The sequence below is a fragment of the Scomber scombrus genome, chromosome 11 (assembly GCF_963691925.1).
Source record: "Scomber scombrus chromosome 11, fScoSco1.1, whole genome shotgun sequence".
Classification (NCBI taxonomy): domain Eukaryota; kingdom Metazoa; phylum Chordata; class Actinopteri; order Scombriformes; family Scombridae; genus Scomber; species Scomber scombrus.
This window is the reverse complement of record NC_084980.1, coordinates 4,097,542-4,118,345: the sequence shown is the minus strand read 5'-3', so window position 1 is coordinate 4,118,345 and position 20,804 is coordinate 4,097,542. Positions and strand designations below refer to the sequence as shown.

General features: G+C 38.4%; 1 protein-coding gene across 1 annotated transcript; it reads right to left on the bottom strand.

Annotated features, from left to right (window-relative positions):
• Positions 1–1,102: 1,102 nt before the first annotated feature.
• On the bottom strand, positions 1,103–20,468 carry ca8 (carbonic anhydrase VIII). Its single transcript, XM_062428537.1, has 9 exons — positions 20,172–20,468; positions 14,533–14,724; positions 13,981–14,105; positions 12,075–12,170; positions 10,892–10,954; positions 10,706–10,754; positions 10,444–10,556; positions 6,677–6,870; positions 1,103–1,501 (listed from the first exon to the last, which is right to left on the bottom strand). The coding sequence occupies exons 1-8, from the start codon at positions 20,242–20,244 to the stop codon at positions 6,736–6,738; spliced, it is 846 nt and encodes a 281-aa protein (XP_062284521.1). The 5' UTR covers positions 20,245–20,468; the 3' UTR covers positions 1,103–1,501; positions 6,677–6,735.
• Positions 20,469–20,804: the final 336 nt, after the last annotated feature.

Sequence of the window (20,804 nt, the reverse complement as noted above, 5' to 3'; positions counted from 1 at the left end):
TAATGCAGCATAATATCTGGGTTGGTGAACAAGAAAAACATCAAAGCTGGACTTTTTTGGATAATAGCCTCGTTCGGGTTCAGCCTTGTGTTACAGTGACTGAAGAGGGCTGATTTTTTTTTTCTTTTTTCTTACAGCAGCACATATATAAAAGACGGTAGACATAAGTCAGTTTCCATCTTAATGTAATGCAAATATTACCCACATTTTCAGGAGATTGGCAAAAGAAATGTGAATTAGAGTGCATTTCCATCCACTAAAAAAAGGTTGTTGGTGGTAATTTTCCAGTTGCAGAAGCAGAGGGCTCAATGTGATGACATCATTAAAGGAGCATCAGTCAAACATTACTGTTTGAGAAAGTTTACAGTCTACTCATAGATCTGATTTTTTTAACTTCTCAGAAGAGGCTTGAGAAATGTTTAAACCATATGCTTCATCTATATCACTTGCATATTCACTTACTTTTGCTCCATTTCTACACTTGATTTGAACAAATTGAAAATGAGCCTGAAAACCAGGTTGATGGAAACACACTTATATTCACTTAGACAGCCCCAAGCAGGGAGAGATCAAAGTGACTTGTGAGGACTTCATTAACCAGAATTCATGTAATGTGAGTTTGGCAAACTGAGTCCACTCTAACACAATCACAAAGATTGTGTGTGATTTAGGCTGACATTACACATTATGCACTTTAATAGCATATAAACCCAATTTAAAACTACTTACCACACATCTCCCATTATATCTGTTGTAGCCTGAACGTTTTAGAATGTTCTGTTGTAATAAACTTACTAGTACACTTGCTGTATATGAATTTGGTTTTAGTCTCAGATGAGTTTCTTCTTTCATGTTGACTTGATTTTCAGTTTAAATTCATTCATGTCAAAATAATAAATTACAAGTATAGTTTGTAAACTGTGTGTTGAACTCGTCCAGCAGGTCGACTGCAGTACATTCACTCTATAACATTTAATGAACAACGTGTGCGTGTGAGTGTGTGTGTGTGTGTGTGTGTGTGTGTGTGTGTGTGTGTGTGTGTGTGTGTGTGTGTGTGTGTGTGTTGTGTGTGTGTGTGTGTGTGTGTGTGTATGTATGTGTGCGTACAGATACATCTGTGGTTCATATTTCCTCTTGTTTTGACAGCAAAAATGGGGCCTTTTTTAAAGTCTACTATCATCTGATCATACAAACACACACACACACAAACATTCACACACACAGCAGATTGGCACAGCAATACTAGAGAAATACCAACAGAACACACACAAACACTACAGAGCACTACACACACACACACACACACAAACAGTAAGAACGAGAGGGAGAACGAAAGTTGAAGCAGAAAAAGGAAGAACAGCACACCTGCACATATCACACATTCAAACACACACTGAATCAATAGTTTCTTTGTCCACCTTCAGTCTGCAGCTGATCTATAACCACATCAACTCTCTTTCTCTTTCCAACATTCTTCTTCTCACCTCTACTTTCTTCTCTCCTGTAAAGAAAGAAAAAAACAAGGATTGGATTAAAAGGAAGGAAAAAAAGATAAACCTGATGTTCTCCACAGAAGAGTAAAACTTTTGGAGACAGCAAAGCTGGGGGAAATGTTGAAAAGAGAGGAATTTTTATTGCTCCTCTGTTCCTGGTAGTTGAATTACAGTGTTGGGGTGTAATGCTTGGGGGGACGCTGTATTAAAGTTCTAGTTTTACAAGCTGCCAGTTACGTCAGTAACAACAACAAGTAACAAGGCTTCTCAGATGAAATACATACTAAACTAAAGTTTCTATGAAAAAAGGTGTTCAGACTCCTCTGTGACAGCTAATCATATCTGCATCTGCTGCATCATTTCATATATCATCAATCATACGACTGTGTGAGCAGGACTGGTGGGTCGGTCAAATCATCAGACCACTGAGGCTTGATGCAAAGAATTTCTATCACATTTTAATGTTTATATGAAACTGGATGCGAGTATAAAATGATTTATTTTCTCTAGGTATAATATATCAGCCTGCTCCTATAAATTGAAACTATATTTGAATTTTTCCAGAACACTGGGTGGTCAAGTTCAAACATACATACACAGTAGTTACAGCCTACATGTACAGACAAGATGCTGCTTGTATTGCACTTGTGTAGCAGTAGATGTATTGCATATGTATAATAAAAAATAAATTAGAATATTACATTTCATAGTACAGGATTTTCTATTATGCCCTAATTGCAGTGTTCTTTAGTTAAGGCATCATAGTCAATCCTGTACAATGAATAATATTCTTAATTGTTTTTATTATAAATATAAATTATTACAATTAGCCATTCTCTTCTTCTACAGATTTATCATTGTACTCATACAGTATAATGTTGTCAGACACATGATGGACACTTAAGAAAAAAGTGTCAAAATTGATGCAGCAGAACCAGAAATACTGTCTTTTTATGACATGCATTCTTCTTTTTGGTCAAAACCCAGTACCTACATTACCCACAATGCAATTTGACCATTGACAGTTCGGTCAGGGATTCAGCATGTTATGCAGAGATGAAAGTAGGCCACATAGGTTTGGTAACTGTAGTCTTCAACCTTAACCGACTAAAAAGGAATTCAGGTTTATCATGACTTGGGTCTTATTTTGATAGTTTTGGCCATCATTCCTACCAGTGTTAATAAGTTATGAGGCAACATCACTAAAAAGAAGCCTAACGAAGACTTGCGAGGTGAGGTGATCAGACAAACATAAACAAACCTCCAGGTGACCCAACATTATTGAAAAAAAAAAAATGAAGACAAACAGTAAAATAACTGCTCCAACTGTCCTTAGGCCTTTTTAACTGAAGACATTTTTGCATGTTACAATAGGAAAAACATAGGTTTAAATAATCAAATGAATGATGGCTGAATTCCATGTAGCTGCTTCAGTTTCAGGGTCCTGCTGTTTTGTTCGGCTGTCACACTGTGATGACTTACTGGGACACTTGAATACTGTGATAGCTGTGATTTTCCTGCTAAGATAAGTCAACATGGCTTTGTGGTTCAACTTTGACCTTTTGACCTGGAAATCAGATCAGAGTTGAATAGCATAGACGAAATCTAAGTACATTTACTCATGTATTGTACTCACAAAAATGTAACATTCTTCTGCAATACTTAAACATTTTCATTTGATGCCACCTTATACTTTTTAATCCACTACATTTATTAAAAGATTTTACATAGACAAAAATACAGTGTGATCATAAAATGTATAAAAACTACTAAACAGAATAAACATAGTTAAAGTTATATTTACCTCAAACAACTACAATAGTAAAATGCTGCTTACACATTAATGTACCAGCAATAATTATCTGATCATATGATGGAGTATACAATTCAAATGACAACAACAGGTGTTTTTCTGTATTGAGTACTTTTACTTTTGATGCTTTAATGCTGCTTCAATGCACAGTTAAGTAGTTGTAATGTAATATACCAATACTAATACAAACTAAATATATTTATTACGGTTTTTAAAAACAATTAGGAACCAAATTATAACGAGTTTGTACTGCCCTTTTAGTCAAATTAGCTAAAAACTGCTCATTAACCTGCAAATTACATCATACATTTTCAGGAATTTGTCATCAAATTAAAGGACCTGTAGAATAAAACATTACTGAACTCTCTGAGAGGATGTGCTACCTTAACTGTTTGTCTAGGTGTAGCTAAATTTGAGATGAATTAAAGGGTCTTTATTTCCATAACAATATTTGCTCTTTTCAGCTGTTTATTTCCATGCTGGTCATTCATGCAGGTCACAGCACATTCATGCAGGTAGGCAGGAGGCACTGCCTTAGATTCTGTGTATTCTGTGGAAAGAATACTACATGTATTGTATTTGGTAGAGTCAACCAGCTCTTTACATGGAATGAAACTCTACTTTTTCTTAATTACCTTAAGCCACTTTATAGGTACTCTTTTACAATGTTGAGTCTTTTTGTGAGCTCTGTAACCACTCCACATTGAAAAACATATAAAAAGTGTGGGCAGCGTGTGAAAAAATCGAAAGAGCAGGAATATTTTTGACTTTTACCTCAACTTAAATGTCGGTATTACACTTTTAAATGCTAGTTTTCTGACCTCTACCTCCTCCGCTCCCCTCTACCTCTCACCTACATCCTCTCTCCTTCACAGGTCTTGTCTCAGGTGGGTTTGTGCTGGTGGGACTAGATCAGTATCCATTTACACTATAAACAATAGTCCTCTGTTCTATCCCTCCCTTTTCCCCCAATGCCCTCCCTCTGTCTCCTCCACTTTCATCCCTCTGGCATTCTCACCTCCCTTCCACCACAGTACCCCTCTATCTCCTTCCTCTCAACACACCTCTCCCCTCACTCTGTTTTGCCTCTTCAGTCCAGTCCTTCTTTCTTTGCCCCCTTGAATAGGAATTAAGCTGACATCTTCACATCTTCACCGGCAAGAAGAACTCTAAGGGTTGCATTGTAAAATAACTCCTGTTCTGCACCTCCTTCAGACGGTAAACACTATTTGGGAGTTCACAGTTTGGTGTTTGGTGTTTTGGTACTGCCAAAAAAAACATAGCTGCATTCATTGAAATGAAACTGAATCATTTCAAACGACTGCATTAGTCATAATGTGATCACAACTGCTAAAAGACTGCGACTGAGTGGAAACACCCACTTGCAGGATTTTTCCTCTATGGTTGACATCGTAAAGTTTGTAATGGGGTTACCAGTCTTCTTTACATTCCGCTTGTTTTATCGTGATCTCCTCTCTTTGGCTCTAGAGGGAGCTTTATCTAATATGATAGAGAAAAAATCTTTAAAAAATACTTTAATTTTCTTTTTCTATCTTTTTTTTTAAGACCACGATCACATAGCTTGTTAGCATGTTAGGCTAATAGAGGTGATTTTTCAACGATACACTTTTGCTGCTCAAAACTAGCTTCTTGTTGGAGTTGAAAGTTCAGCCCCTTCTCAACAGTTACAAGACACCGAAGTATCTCAGGTATATTTCACTTGCTGACCCTTCCATACATGAAAAGCAGAACACTGGCTGAGCTGCTCTGAATACAACAGTCGTCATGGTAACTAATACCAATATATTGACTATATAAAAGCTAAGGAGAACCAATACCAGCAGTGCACCTGGCCAGAGGTTCAAACTAGTAAAGATCAGGGCTCAGTATCATTGGGCAAAGGGAAAGGGGACTGTAGTGGAGACAGTCACAGGTCTGATACTTCCATAGCAAAAGCACCTGTTTCTTTGTCCCCCAACACTCACATACTATGTTGCCAAGCCTGCATAAAACTGTTGGACCTTTTACAGAAAGCACATTGGCTTGGACGTTGAAAGATGTTTGAAAGATGCTCTTGAGTTCTGTGAAATGTAGGATCCAGTGTTTTTGGAACAACCCATACTTGTGGAACTGAAACTTTAACTAAACACCCAACTGAAAATGGTTTTGCTGATGCACAGAAGGAGGACTGTGGATTTTCTCCCCCATCACTTCCATTGTACTGTAAGTGCATTATGAAGGATCTTCTAATGGTCAGTATGAACAGGAGGAATGATTACAGCAAGAAAAACTGCTTTCAATGTTCATCTGGGCTCCAGATTGTTTTAAGACCTTTAAGTCATTTAACTTCTCACCTTGCTACAGTGATGCACAGGAACATGTGACATCACTGTTGGATGACTGCACTCATGAGTGGTGCTCATTGTGGTCAGAGGGGTAACAGACTTGAAACTGTCAACTAGTCAAGGGCGGGAAAATACGGCTTTTCAGCGTGGCGTTACTATTTAAAGTCAGAACGTCTGTCTCTCGCATCTGTCTCTCTCCAAACATTCTGGAAAAACAATACTAAAATGTCGGAGTACTCCTTAAAGACAGAAGATCTAAAACTGAATGTGGAAATGATTTGGTGAAGTCAGCTGCTGCATCTCACGCCAAAAAATGACGTATACATTTCCACACCAGGGTCAGATTAGATCATTTTCCCTTTAACTTCTCCTGTTCCTGACATTGTCTTGTGAACAAAGGCTAGCTGATAATGATGTGACTCAGTCTAGTTTTAATACCACTAAAATTCAGTATTTCTTGCCTCATGATCCAAAAGTTCCACCCTGCCTCCCTACTGCCATCCTGCTGAACTAAATCCAGGATCCCTCCATACTCCACATACTGTATATAGGCTAGACCCAGATTAGTAACTGAACTGGGTTAGTTCTTCCAGGGTTTGAACCATTATACTGTGGTTTCAGAGGACCTGAATACCTCAGGGACAGCATGCCTACATCCATTAAAAGTCTGTCCCTTGGGATGAAATGTGCTGAACTAACTAAAAATATAGTGTTTGATGAAAGTGGAGCAAGTGCTGGTCAGTGGTGCCATTATCTGCTTGTAGTGATACATCTGTAGAGAATTATCACCCGACTCTGCAGTTTCTCTCATCTCTACTGAGCATTGTTGGCTTCTTTCAGCCAACTGTTTCTGTTTTAAGGCCCATAAATGTACTGCTTTGGTTCAGTCTATTAACTCTCATCAACCTGGTTTCCAGCAGCAGAAGGTGGCTAATGAAGTTTGATGCTTCATTGATCCCTTAACTCACAGTTAATGTACTTTATATTAAAACAGGACAGAACAGAGCTCACTAACACCCTCTTACCTTCAACACTTGTATCTGTAAGTCCATCGTTTTTCCGAGTCGGCGGTGGAAAGTGAGAGTCACTGGAAGGCGGCACAGACCGTCCGGTCACTGAGCGGCTGGGTGGGACGGAAATTGTCCCCCAACAACCCATCGTTTCCTTCTAGCAGCTCTGCACCTTTGATATGAGAACGCAGCCTCCGAAACTCCTCAATCTGCAGTGACAGAAAGAGAAAGCTGAATATTTCAAGTGGTCTGAAATGTGTACAGAGCTTTATACAGTCTGGTCCCTATATGAAAAACAACATACATACAGCTTTTTCTCTTTGACTTTCTGAACACCACATGATCATTCAAGTACATTATACGACTGCAAATATTTGCACTACACTCATGTTTTCCTCAGGATGTTTGGCCCTAAGGTAATAAAGCTTTTACAGCTGAGTTTTCATATGGGGATGCTGAGAGAAACTTGGCTGGGACCCATGTGGAATCCCTAATGACAGAGGAAGAGCCCTTACTATATCATGTGAGAACAAGGTTTGAACAAATGTAGTGCAGTATTTTTTGTCTTGCTTAGATCAGAACTGTGAAGCTAAAGATCCAAAAAACTGACTTCCTGTTCATACAGGCGGCCAATGCAGATATGATCACTACCGGTGATACACACGAATAGCAGCTGGCGACATCGACCAAAACAAACACGACAAGAGTCCTGATGTTGCCATGCAGTGGGCTTACAGAAGGAGGATTTATAGCCCATTGTTAAAGTGCAAGATTAGTCGGCATAGCAACAGTTGTATGACACATACACACACACATACATGGATGTAAATATGCACTGTGCATACACACTCTTGGTCCATTATCAGTCAGTAATAGCTGAATGTTTGATGTGTGTATTTTAGGATAGCAGGACCTGCTGTTTTAAAGCATTTCTGCTGTTGTCCATCTTCACTCTGCGGTGGGAACATGGTCATTGCCAGTCTATGATGTTTAATGTATTGCAGTTATTTCTTCTTCATAACCCACCTTTTACGTCTGTTTTATTTTGAAGTGTAATTTAATATGTTGATTCTTGATGTGTTGATGAGGAAGGAAACCACCGCTGACATTCTCACTTGTATATTTTAAAGGTTTTATTACAAAAGAGAAAAGTGTCAAACGTCCAATCTTGAGAGAGCTCCTGGTGTCGATCTGAATCTCTCTCTCTTCTTCAGCTGACAAACAAACACCTCCTAAATAACTGGTCAGTCAGAAAAATACAGCCCCTGACCTGACTTTTCACCTTTAACCTAAGCACAGCATCTGTTTCAAATCCATCAGGACACCAAGAGATGGCCCCAGATTTCACATACCAAAGGACAAAGACAGGTTAGATACCACAATTTCAATACTTTTACTCTTTTACTCCTAACATCTCTGGGTTTACCCACTTTATTCTATAGTGACTTTATTTCATTCTTTCCTTTTATGTATTTTTAATATTTTTTAAATCTTTTATTAGCTATTTGTTGTATTTTATTAATTAATTTTTTTTTTTTTTTTTTTACATTTTGAACCTGCCTCTGGAGTTTGGTGTTTCAGATTCTTAAGAGTTATGATAGCGTTTCCTTTCCATTTATAATGAACTTATTTTTAATGATTGTTTTTCTTTGTTTGTTTGCTAAGATATATTTTACTGCACATAAATAATTTTCAGATTAAAAAGTGATTCAAGCAAAAAGGTTGGGAACCACTGCTGACTCCAAACTGTTGTAGTTATCAGTTTCTCCCCCATTCCATGACTCAAACCATAACCTTTCCCTAAAACTATAATCAAACCCTGATCACTGTGTTGTCACATCATAAAACATACTTATTTTCCAACTGTAACCTATAAAAGGCACAGACAAAAAAGGTATTTTTTTTCTTTGGTCTAAGGACTAAGACAAAGATACCATGTGAGGTGAAACAACAGGTGCCATGCCAGCTTTGTGAAAAAATTGGAAGTCATTTATTGTAGTTTGACCCTTTAATTTATCTAGTCTCATTGCACAAATACAAAAAAGCAAATTGATCAAAAGTGATCTATCTATCTATCTATCTATCTATCTATCTATCTATCTATCTATCTATCTATCTATCTATCTATCTATCTATCTATCTATCTATCTATCTATCTATCTATCTATCTATCTATCTATCTATCTATCTATCTATCTATAGTCGGTAGTCGGTATTGCATGCTTGGCCATTTTAAAACAGTTATAACAGAGAGTTTTCTATACTAAGGCCAAGCAGAGCACCCAGCTGTGTTTATAAAAATGATTTAACTGCTGTTTTAGTCATCCAGATTAGTACAGGAATGGCCTGAGGCAGGAGGACATTCAGGAGTCAGTCTCTCTGTTAGCATTTCAAAGGGCCAACGGGCCAGAGGGCAGCTCCGATGAAAGACTGAAACAAATGTCAGGGGTTTGCCATCATTGTCCTTTCCAACTATCTGCTCGAAGAGAGCCACGAGTCAGGCAAAGGCTGAACTAAAGTTTAGATCTATTAAAGGCATGATGACAGGCTCATTGATTGGCAGTGGGTGTAAAGGCTTCCTGGGCTGAGGTCAATGCATGTGTGGTATGAAACGTATTGATTATGTATGATGTAGAGAAAGAGAGAGTCGAGTTGAAACAGGGACAGTAGAGGTGTTGACAGTGGATACTTCAATCTGGACACATGGATTGCGATAGACCTGTACTCAGTAGACTTTCCAAGGGGTGTCCCAGAGTTTGACTGATATGATTGCCATGATCCACGAGAAGAAATGGCCAGATGTGGTGGATTCATAGAGACATACTTGTATGAACTGCAGTGTTCAGAAGAGGAAATAAAAGGAGGATGTGCTGAGCAGGAAAGACTGAAGACAACACTGATGTTACCTTTGTCTTGGTCATAAGCACTGGTATAACTCTGGGCTCAAAAGGTGGATTCTTTATTGCCTCCAGCAAAAAACAAAGATTCCAAAGTGGAAAAGTAAAATTCCTGTTGCTTTTATAACCTCAACCAGGGGCAGGGCACTTGATTTTCTAATACTAACTTCATACGAGTTTTAAAAGCCATGGAAAAATATCAGCTATTTACAAAAAGAACTACTCTCCAGAGACTGAAAACATGATCGCTGTTATTACTCTTTGGAGCTGTTCCTGAACAAACTAATCTCTTCATAATGAATGCTTCCCAGTGCAGCTGTGTGGCTCATTGACATGTTTTTGATCATTTTTTGGACAACAATGAAAGTCTGCAGCACAGAGGAGTATGACATATCAGGCTTTTTGCATGCACACACAATACTTGCTAGAAGGGTTGATTCATGGTTGGTTTAGCCCTGCACATGAAATTTGCTGACAATAAAAAAATAATAGAAAACCGCAGGCCTTGGGAAGTCTAATGAGTACAGAAAACCCTCTTTCACTTGAGGACTAAGGCTGTTAAATGAGTTCTGTATCTGACCCTGACCTCTGACCTCCCTGGAAAATAGGGGAGCATCAGAGATTGCACCTTGTTTAGCACCAGATAAATTGACAATAATTATAAAAGTCTTTATTCTCTGTGTGTCACTATGAGCAACATCTTTCACATTACAGTCACTTTTATCAACTGATAGTATAAATACATTGCTTTAAATATCGCAAGGCAGGAATGGAAGAAGAATGGGATCACAAGTGTCCATTTTTCTGTTAAAGAGCAGGTTGGTTAAATATTCTTAACATAGAACGAGGAGCCTGAACTGCAGCATGTTTTAATTGATTTGTTACCTGTAGCTGTGAGATGGTGAGAGGGTAGCGGTAGAGGATCCAGGTCACCTTCTCACTGCAAGGTGGTGTGGTAAGGGATCCTTCATACACCCAGTAGTCTCTCAACAATGGATCTGAGTGGCAGATTTAACATTTAATATAATTTCTACTATTCTACAGTTGGCTTTCTCTTACTGAAGAAGTTTATAGTTTATATATAAACCAATTCAAAGGGGTTAACATACAATATAAAGCTATATTTATCAGATTCCATGCAGCTCACCTGGTAACAGAGTGTTGGGGTTGAAGCAGGGGATTATCTTGCTCTTCCCCTGATGGAAATACAACAGAAAATACAATAATTGTCATCATGTGTTCAGATTGTTATTCACGTTACATCTAACATTTATTCATCTGATACAACAGAATATCATCTAATCTGCTCTGATCTTCTCAGTTTTGGCCTCACCTTGTACTGCAGGTCCTGCAGAACTTCAGTGATGGCCTTCAGACCCAGATGCTCCTTACCAATCTGATAAAAACACAACAAAGCATTTCAGGTTTTTGTAAGCGATCAGCTGGTGGTCTGAAGACTAATATCTTCAAAAGACGACGTTGTCGGCGATTGTCTCAAAAATGTCAACAAAGTTTTAGGTAGAATTTAGTTTCTATCTACCGTATCCTTGCAGGATGTAAACAGGAAGTAGAAACTAAAGGAGCTGTCAAAAACAGGACGTACGAGGTTGACGGTGTTGAGATCGTGGCCTTTAGGAGGGGTGTGTTTTCCTCAGCTGGCACAACATTCTCTCTTATTGGTTTCATTAAAATGAGATGGTTCCCAAAGGTTTTTAGACTTTTTTTCACATTTAAACCCTGGATCATTTCCCCGGTTGATGAAGTCACGAAGCAGGGGAATTTCACAAGAATGTAGCAATTTCCAGCTTAGGTCATTTCCAGCTTGTGTTATACTTTTAATAAAATGATGATTCAAGCTAATCTGAAGCGAAAGCCTGTTTGCTCCTTAAGGAAAAAACAGAATAGGTACAATCCAAGGAAGGAAAAACACTAGACGGCCAATGACAGAATCAAAAGGTCAATATTTTGAAAAAAGGGCCATGAAGGGGAAAACATACTCATACTTTCGATATGATTCAAAAAACTTTTACAGTGGATGTTTACCACATCGGTAGAGAAATTCATGTTTCAAATTGTGTATGAGTTGATACATTTCTCTTCTAAACTTTTCACATGGTTTCACATAAATACGTGTTTGAGAGCTAAGAGGTGAAATTCAATGCGCAATACTGCACAAAAAAGCAAGAATTAGAGAAAAGCTCTAAAAAAAATCTTTCAATTATATAACATCATTTTGTGACCCTTAAAAAAGCTTAAAAACTAGCTCCACCTCGACCAGCTACAACAGTGATATTTGGCTTATGCATCGTTAGGTTAGGTTAGGTTAGGTTAGGTTAGGGTTAGGTTAGGGTATGGGTTAGGTCATATCTTTATATTGTGATATTTATTGTGTACTTTCCAATCTGAGTTCATCTTCCACCACTGTTGTAAGGCCACCCAGCCTGAGAACCGTAGTGGAAGTAAATCTTCACCCTCATGAAGCCTTTGAGCTACTTTGTCCTGACATGGATATTTACCTGCACAAAAAGAGCAATGGTGAGGACTCCATTCTTCTTCCCCAGAGCGTCCTCCAGAGTGTTAAACAGTGTGCTGTTCCAGTGAATCAGATGGAGCTGCACAGAGACACAACAAAACACAACCTGTATTTGAGAGGCGATTGTTGTGAACAGGTGTGAGGAACAGTACTAAGTGACAGTGTGAGAAGTAATCAGCTGGTAGTGACTGAGGGCTCATCTGAACAGAGGGGAAAACTGATTTGTAGCTCTTTTAGCATTACACCAACATAAAGCTCCCTCACCCTTTGTTTCAGCTATTATATAAAATGACCAAACCCCTAAGAGTGTTTCAATTTAGGGTATATTTTTTGAAAGAGGTCGATGGTTTTATTTCTTCTTTTCTTAAGCTTTATAATCTTGCTTTGAAGTGAGGAACTACATGGTAGACATGTTAGGCTAAATTAAACCACTTACTAAACTGAAGAACCTGACACATTGACCCATGAATTACGTAATGAAAAATGAAGCAAACAAAACAGGCATCAGATATCATCAGTGTATTCAGTGTGGTGGTATGGCAGTTGTGGCATTTCCAAAGTTTCGGTTTTGACCTTAAACTCTAACTAAATGCCAGATGTTAGTAGCAGAGCATGCAGTCTGGGAGACTAAACCTGAGTTCAAAACTTTGACCTTTACAGGAATAGTTTTGAGAAATGCAATTGTTCCCTTTTCGTCTGAGAAAGAGAGTTAGATGAGAAGATCGATACCACTTTCATGAAAGCCGAATGGCTATGTAAGCAATTAACCTAGCTAAGCATAAGGACTGGAGGCAGGGGGGGCCACTTTCAAAATTCACCAACCAACACCTTTAAAGCTCACCAATTAATGACAATCTCTTTTGTTTAATTTGGACATAAACAGAAATGTGAATACAACAATTACATATTTTTAGGGTGTGATGTAGATGGAACTATTTATTGGCAAACAGCAGCTTGGTGCAGTGTCCTCACAGTGATGGTGCCAGGTTTAGTTGTTCTTTAAGAAACTGTTCCAGCACCCAAATTCATTGCATCATGTTAATCAGTGATCTTAAGAGTTGTTAGGGGGAATAATTATGAAGTTTGGACAGAGCCAGGCTAACTGTTTCCCTGTGCTTCTAGTCTTTATGCTAAGCTAAGCTAATCGCTTCCCATCTTCAATGCAGTACTTAAATCATAAATGAAAGTGGTATTGATCTTCTCATCTAACTATAATGTATACAATTTATACAAGAATTTTTTTTATATTATACATGCATATATATATATATATATATATATATATATATATATATATATATATATATATATATATACTTTTTTAAACCAAATATCATCTATTCATCTTCTTTCCAAACTGTTTTGGCTACTCTGTCAGGCCATCTGTGTAAAGTTTAGAGATACAGATGGACACAACCCAATCTAAAGGCTCCTTAGAGACATTTTACAACATTTGTCCAGCTCTGCCCACACCAGATGTCAAAAGTGTTACTTGTCAGAAATGAAAACATTTTGTGTTCAAGGACTGTGGTGTTATCTGAAGGATACATGTCAGTGCCACAACTAGTCTGGTTATATTAACACAGTCTTTCTTTCGTTTTTTTGGAGGTTGTTGATCTGGCTCCACGGTCATGGCCTTGTGTGCCCTGTGTGTGTATGTGTGTGTGTGTGTGTGTGTGTGTGTGTGTGTGGTGGGGGGGTGTTGGCTCACCCGATCTTTTTCCTCTCTCTTCATGAAAATAAACTTTTAAATCTGTTAACTTTAATGATTTTCTCTTTCAATTACATTATTTATGTTGCTTGGCTGTAGGTTAATGTGAATGTGCTTTTATTTTAACGTTCTGTGCTGTTTTGGGAACCCCATACTGTGTGTGTGTGTGTGTATGTACCTCCATTGGGAAAGCCTTGAAGTTGACAGTGTGCTCTGATCCTCTCTGGTTCTCTTTGCCCCAGTGGAATCGAACCTCATGAAGCTCATACTCATGATCACTAGGCAACGGACCACCAGTAACCACTGGAAACAGCACCGAAAAACACCCAACATTGTGGGTAAGCACACACAGGAAGTACAGGACAGATCAAAGCAGACATTGTTGAAAGTGAAACACAGGCTTTATTTAAAGTAGGTTATGGTTGACACATTGCATAGTAACAGTATATGCATACACACTGACATATCATTAGAGACTCACCAGAGAGCAATAACTAAAGCGTGTGGTCAAAAGACTAGAAAAGCACATCCCCAAAATCTGCTCTCTCAACTCTTCATTAAAAAAGTAGTTGTAGTACTTTGTATGTGTGTGTGTGTGTTTCTTGACATGGGACTACTTTGGGGGACTAGAGACCAGTTAACATGGGACGACTTATCCAATTGGTGACAAAAGCTGTGTGTGTGTGTGCGTGTGTGTGTGTGTGTATGTGTAATGTCTCTTGACAGTCACCTGACTTGGACTTGAGAATGATGCGAACAGTGTGTCCATCATTGATGACCTCACAGTCTCGACACACCACGTAGTTTGGGGATAGGCCAACATCCAGGAGGGTCGGGTCATACTGGGCCTCCCTGGAGTTCAAGTTGATGGGAGACTGGTACTCGCCGTTGGCTGCTGGGAAATGGAGTCCCCACTCTACACCTATAACGGTACAGGCAAACATACACATAAAAAAAAAGCCTTTGTTAAAAATGTTTCTACTGTCATCTCCAAAAAATGCTCTCTGGGTTCTGAGATTGCTCCATATGGAGAAAGAAGAGAGGGAGAACCAGCCATGGAGATTTTATTACATTTACAGATAGACTGGTATAATCTACCAAGTTTTTTTGGTTTCTTTTAAAGATTCATTTTAAATATGATAATTAATTAAATATAAAAACTTAACTGATAACACAGACAAAGAGGTGATAAAAGAAATCTCTCAGGGAGCATTAGAGATATTTGTTGTTGTTATGATGATGAAACACAGCAACACCTCCTGATGGACTGTAACAGAGCTCAGGAGGTCTTGTTGATACTGCAAATGCTTTGGACTGGTTTTTAATTGAAACTATAACTCTTATCATGTTTGGTCTACTGCAGGAAAAGCTGCTTATCAAAAAATAAAATAGCTGTTCCAATTGATCATCAGTATAGTGTGTGTTAAACTAAGGTAAACCAGATGTGCCATGCTCATCAAAAAGACTGTGATTGACAGCGCCATGTTCATTAATCATGCTTGCTGATGTCAGAAAGAGGAACACTTTGGATAGGGGGTCACAACCTTCCTTGACCCGTGCTCAATCTTTGTTCTGAGAGACCTTCATGCTGTCAAGGAGGCACTTTCACACCGACCTGAATAGTCACTGAACTCTCTGCATCTCACTGTATGTATATGTGCATTACTTCATTGTGGAGCTCTACATTCTACATGCTGAGATGTTAAATATAATGTGTTTAAGCTTTTCCCACATGCAATATGTAACCACGATCAAACCCTTATCACAGTCCTAAGCAAAATATGTTCCTTAACCCATTACCAAAATCATCATTCTATAATTATTTACATTATTTTAACTGGAAAACATTCACATTATAAGCTGGAAACAATACACAGTTACATTTTCCCTTTTGTAATGATACAATACATGTACATGGTTTTGTGTCATTGCGAAAATACATTACTGTAATAAACAGCGGCTTATCCATTAACCTGCCGCTCAAACTTAGCTAGCATTTAGCTAAATAAGGCTAACCCAGTCCCAGAGAAGGAACATGCAGCAATACATGCAAAAGGTAGCCTGTGGAGTTTTTGCTAGCTCCTGTGGCGCTATGGACCAAGAGATGCAGTAATGTGCAAATACAGGCAGAAGAATAGAGTTTTGCAAGCTAGTAAACATAGCCTAGATGTAAATAATGCAAGAAAAAAAATCTTTAAGAAAAAAATTGCTTTGCTAATGTTTTAATAGAAAAGAAATGCCTTCATCAGGGTATGTTAGGTTTCAATTAGTTGCACTCAATAACAAGAAAACTCCACAGGGCTCCTTTAAAGAGGTGTTCAGAAGTACTAATGCATACATACAAAAAACAGGAAAAAAGATTGAATAGTTTAAAAGGGTATGGTGTTAGAAAACAGTGAGGTTAGCAGACCTCTGTAGGCCCTCATCTCTGCTGGAGGCTAACTCCAGGATACATTAGCTGCTACTAGCGTAGCATACCCCAATCTCTGACCATTCTTTCAGCAGTTAAGTTGCATTGTGGATAATGTAGGTGCCAGGATTTGATCAGGAAGAATGCATGTAATAAAAAAAATACAACGACTCTTGTTCTGTTGCATCAGTTTTTACACTTTTTTTCCATTTGCAAAGCTGCTAACTCACTTAGCCTTAGCTGGACTTCTGAGATGTTGTATAAGGCCACTGGGCCTACCTGTTGCTCTTCTAACTGTAGTTTACTGCTCTTTAAATCGCTATGTCTCATTATTAATTTCTACATGTGTTAAATACACATATACAAGTGTTTGTCCAGCTACTGCAAATGCCCATTCCTGCTCAAGTTCTTGCTCTCTTCAAATGTAGCGGACATTTACTTTTGCATTTACTGTCTGTGCAGTTTACATGAACTGGATATAGATTGAGTAAACTGTAATTGAATTTTATTGACACTATATGAAATCTATGGTCACACTGATAATCAGCGTAACTTTGAAAAAGTAGTTTGATATGTGCACCGTACTTCTCTTTCTGCCTTCTGCAGAGGTGGAGAGGACATCAAGAAACTACCTATCTGAGTTATTATGTCTCAATCTATTTAAGTGGCTTCCTTTTTAACCAGTCAGTTTGGTTTTGTGTTTTGTTTGCAGGTATCACTCACTACACTCAATCATACGCTGCTAAGCTGAGGTACAATATTATATTAGTTTGTCTTAACTTTACAATAAATGTCATTTTAGAAACTTTATTTATGTGCGATTCCCTTTTTTGTCACTGACTCTGGGCCAGTTCTTTACAAATGACAACCATAAAGATTGTGAGAGCTCTATAAAAGTGGACCTTGAGTGCATGATGTTTGTCTTTTCAGTCACTTGGTGCATAACCCTTCTTTTCCTCCTTTTCCCTGCTATTTTCATCATCCTCCCTAGGAACAAATGACACAGAATACTATCGAGGCCAGTTCCTCTGTGTATGTGTAGAACACTTTCCAGAGCCTCCGAGCACCCTTTGCTTTCCTTTCTCTACCCCTCCGCTCATCCCCTCTCTTCTTCCTCTATCTAGTGTGTGAACAGGATTTCTTGCTGGGACTGTGACAATGAGAGTACTGCTGCAAGTAGGGGGTAAAGAGCCAATGTGAAAGAGAGATGAGAAGGAAGTTTCAGTGCATAGAAATACATTTAAGTGGGTTGTGGTTACAGAAAGAGGGTCAGCCTGTTAGCCTATGTAGGACAGATGACAAGGAAAATTGTGCACACTGACTTTGATTAACAGAGTAACACTGTTAAACAGCCAGTTTACCACCAAATGAAGTTTTCTTGCTGTGTCAGAGAATGAAGACCAAGTGAAACACTGTCGAGAAAGTGACACTAAGTGATACCACAGGTACACTCTGGCCTAGATTCAGTTCAGCTTTATGCTGACCACATCTCTCACAATGAGGACATTGTAAGATGTGTGGTCCCTGTGTGTTTTTTTTAAAGGAGGAAATGAAAACATTTGGTGAGTATCATATTCTGGAGAGCCTAGTAGACTGCTACAGAGCCTAGCTTTCTGCCTCAACTACAGCTGAGGCAGACACTTCACACTGACTGACTATTCACTCTGTAGCAAAGTGGTGGGGGGGACCAGTCACATTCTCTCTTTCCTCAGCAACTAAAGCCTTGACAACAGTTTAGTAAAAGCACAGAGAGTTTCACTGAAGATACAATAATGCAGCTAAAGAAACTGTGCAGAATTCTGTGTGTGCTTGTCGGGCCGAAGCTGGTTTCAATTGTGACAACCTGCAGACTAATTGTATTCAAACAGCTATGTTGTTATTCGAACAACATGCTAAGCTAAGTTAACTGCTTGTAGCTTCATATTTACCATACAGACATGAGAGTGGTATTGATCTTATATTCTCTGGACAAAAAAAAAAAGGTGAATTTCCAAAAATGTCAAACTATTCCTTTAATGTATTTTTATGCAATGTGTTGTATTTTTAACGCGGATTACTTTTGACACGCTTCGTTTAAAGTTGAAACATGATACTGGTTTTTATATTCTTTAGGAAATGAAAACCTAATGCAGTCCAAAACAGTCATATTTTAGAAGTCTGTAGTCTGTCTCGCAAGTCCAATAACCAACTTGGTTCTCTGGAAGAATAATCAATGTTTTCATAAAATATTGACCATTCCTCCTCAGTCATTCATTTACTTTGGCTATCTGCTTTTATTAACAGTTTGGAAACATCTTACAGTTAGTGTGTATTAGTGCTCGTCCAGGGAGCGAGTGTCATTGTTTTGGTTTGGTTGGGTGGGTTTAGAGAGTAGCTCAGCTTTGGTGAGGGTGTGTCCTGTTAAAATGCTTTAGTTGTATTTAATAATTCATATCTTTTTCACTGTGTAGAGTTTTTATCAAGAGACTATTGCCTCAGGCTTGTTATTATTTCATAAATAGTCTATAAGGTCTTTTGGAGGAATCATAAAATATTCTTGCTTCAATTAAAGCTTTCAGTTTTTTTTGTTGTTTCTCACATTGTAAATCCTCTAAATTGTCCATTTTAATAAAGACCTTATAAACATCCTATGTCACAAGTGTCCTGAAGAGACTTTAAACTAACATGCACAATATTTCTTTGTGCCAGCAGTAACTTAAATATTAAAAAGTTTCAATATTCTGTTTGTGTCTATTCAAGCATGCTTCTGTGCTTCAGACGCAAAGTTTCCACAGGACACTGGTGGCATATGCAAGCCATACGTTAGTGTCTAGGTTATGTGTGTAAAGTGTGACATATCAGTCAGTATACTTACAGTAAGAATTTCACAGATTAATATCACAGTGCATCCCACGGTGCTCAGTAAAGGCAGCAACAAAAGGAAGAGAGAGAGTGAGATAACACAAACCAGCTGAGCTCATCACATCATAACTGCATCAAATACTGTGACTATAACAATGAGTTTGACACTCTTAAACAACCCGAAAAGTTGGTGTTAGTATTGAATATTAGGCCGTGCAAAGTACGCTGCAAAAAAATGAGATTCTCCGTCCCTCAGTGGAAAAGTTGTATTGGAGTAGCTCCAGGTAAGTCTGTCCACAGTTGCTGTAAAGTGTCACATTTCACTCTGATCTTGTTCAGTCCGAACATGGCCTAACTGACCTGACACTGAACAAATATGTTTATGATAGTTAAAGGGGTAGTCCACCCATTTTTTTTTTTTATAAACATGAAAACTGTGAAACTGTGAAAACAAGTATATGATGTAGTGATGTCTCATCTTGGTCTTGAGACTTCAAATCTTGACAGAAAGCTCACAGTACAACTTGGGAGTGTGGAGTTTGAAAGACAGAGGCGTTTCCCAAACACAGCCACTATGGGAATTGTAGGATCCAACTTTTTTTTTTTTTTTTGTCTCTAAAAAAGGGGCTAAAAGTCAGAAAAACCCATTTTCTTGATTATTGTTCCCCAATTTTATTTAATCCAATACAAACTGCAGTAATGAATTGCTGGAATACCCCTTTAATTCCATCTCATATCAACGTGTTTCAAAGATCTTGAATGTAAAATCCTTCAATCTTCTTCAAACTGCCCTTTTAAAATAATATATGAACTATTGAGGGGTAGACAAATATTTGTTTAAGAAGACAGATTCAGAATCAGCTGTTCATTGTCTTGTAACGGACATCTTTCAGATGTGCAAACATTAAACCAGGATCTAGAGAGCATATGACCACAGTGCAAAAATTCCACCTAAATATGAACAGGTGGACACAATAAGTAAAGATTTCAAAGTGCTTCAAGTTTTGGATTCAGACCTCTTTAAAACACATCTGGAACATCTGCTTTTTAAACCAGCTATAAGCATCATATACTACATTTCTCAGCATCCCTTCACATGCCGATGAAGACCATCCTACCTTCCTCATAGCCCCAGTCCAGCTCATCTTTCCCCGGGATATAATTCGACTCCTCGTTCACGTTGTCAGCCATGGTGTTTGACAGTCTGCTCACTGCTAGTGGAAACCAGTCTGTCCTCCCAGTACACTCCCAGTCACACTGGTTTTATCCAAATCTTATAGTCTCTGCAGTCCCACTGGATGGATGCCCAGCTCACCCTGTCACCGTCTTCTTTATGTCTTTTCTTTACTTTCTTCTTTTCTTTTCTAACTCTCCTTCTCCCTCTTTCTTTTCTTTCCCTCCTTTCTCCTCTCTTGCTCTCTTCTTCCACGATCCACTGACTGATCTGTGTGAATCTCTCGGCCTCTCTCTATTTTTCTTTACACTTTTTGCTCCTCCTCTTTCTCTCTCTCTCTCTCTCTCTCTACTTTGCTGTTATCTCACCCCCCCCTCTCCCTCTCTCTCTTCCTCTTTGTCTTCCTTTCTTTCTCGCTCTCTTTCTCTGCAGGTGTGTTAACTCACCCGATCTTTCTCCTCTCTCTTCATGAAAATAAACTTTTAAATCTGTTAACTTTAATGAGTTTCTCTTTCAATCACATTATTTATGTTGCTTGGCTGTAGGTTAACGTGCATGTGCTTTTATTTTAACCTTC

Excerpts from the sequence above, each read along its gene's own strand:
- ca8 (XM_062428537.1), bottom strand. The coding sequence starts at position 20,244 with ATGGCTGACAACGTGAACGAGGAGTCGAATTATATCCCGGGGAAAGAT. Across the intron at positions 10,755-10,891 it reads TGCAGGACCTGCAGTACAAG|GGGAAGAGCAAGATAATCCC; the intron begins GTGAGGCCAAAA and ends TATTTCCATCAG. Across the intron at positions 10,557-10,705 it reads CCCCAACACTCTGTTACCAG|ATCCATTGTTGAGAGACTAC; the intron begins GTGAGCTGCATG and ends TCTGCCACTCAG.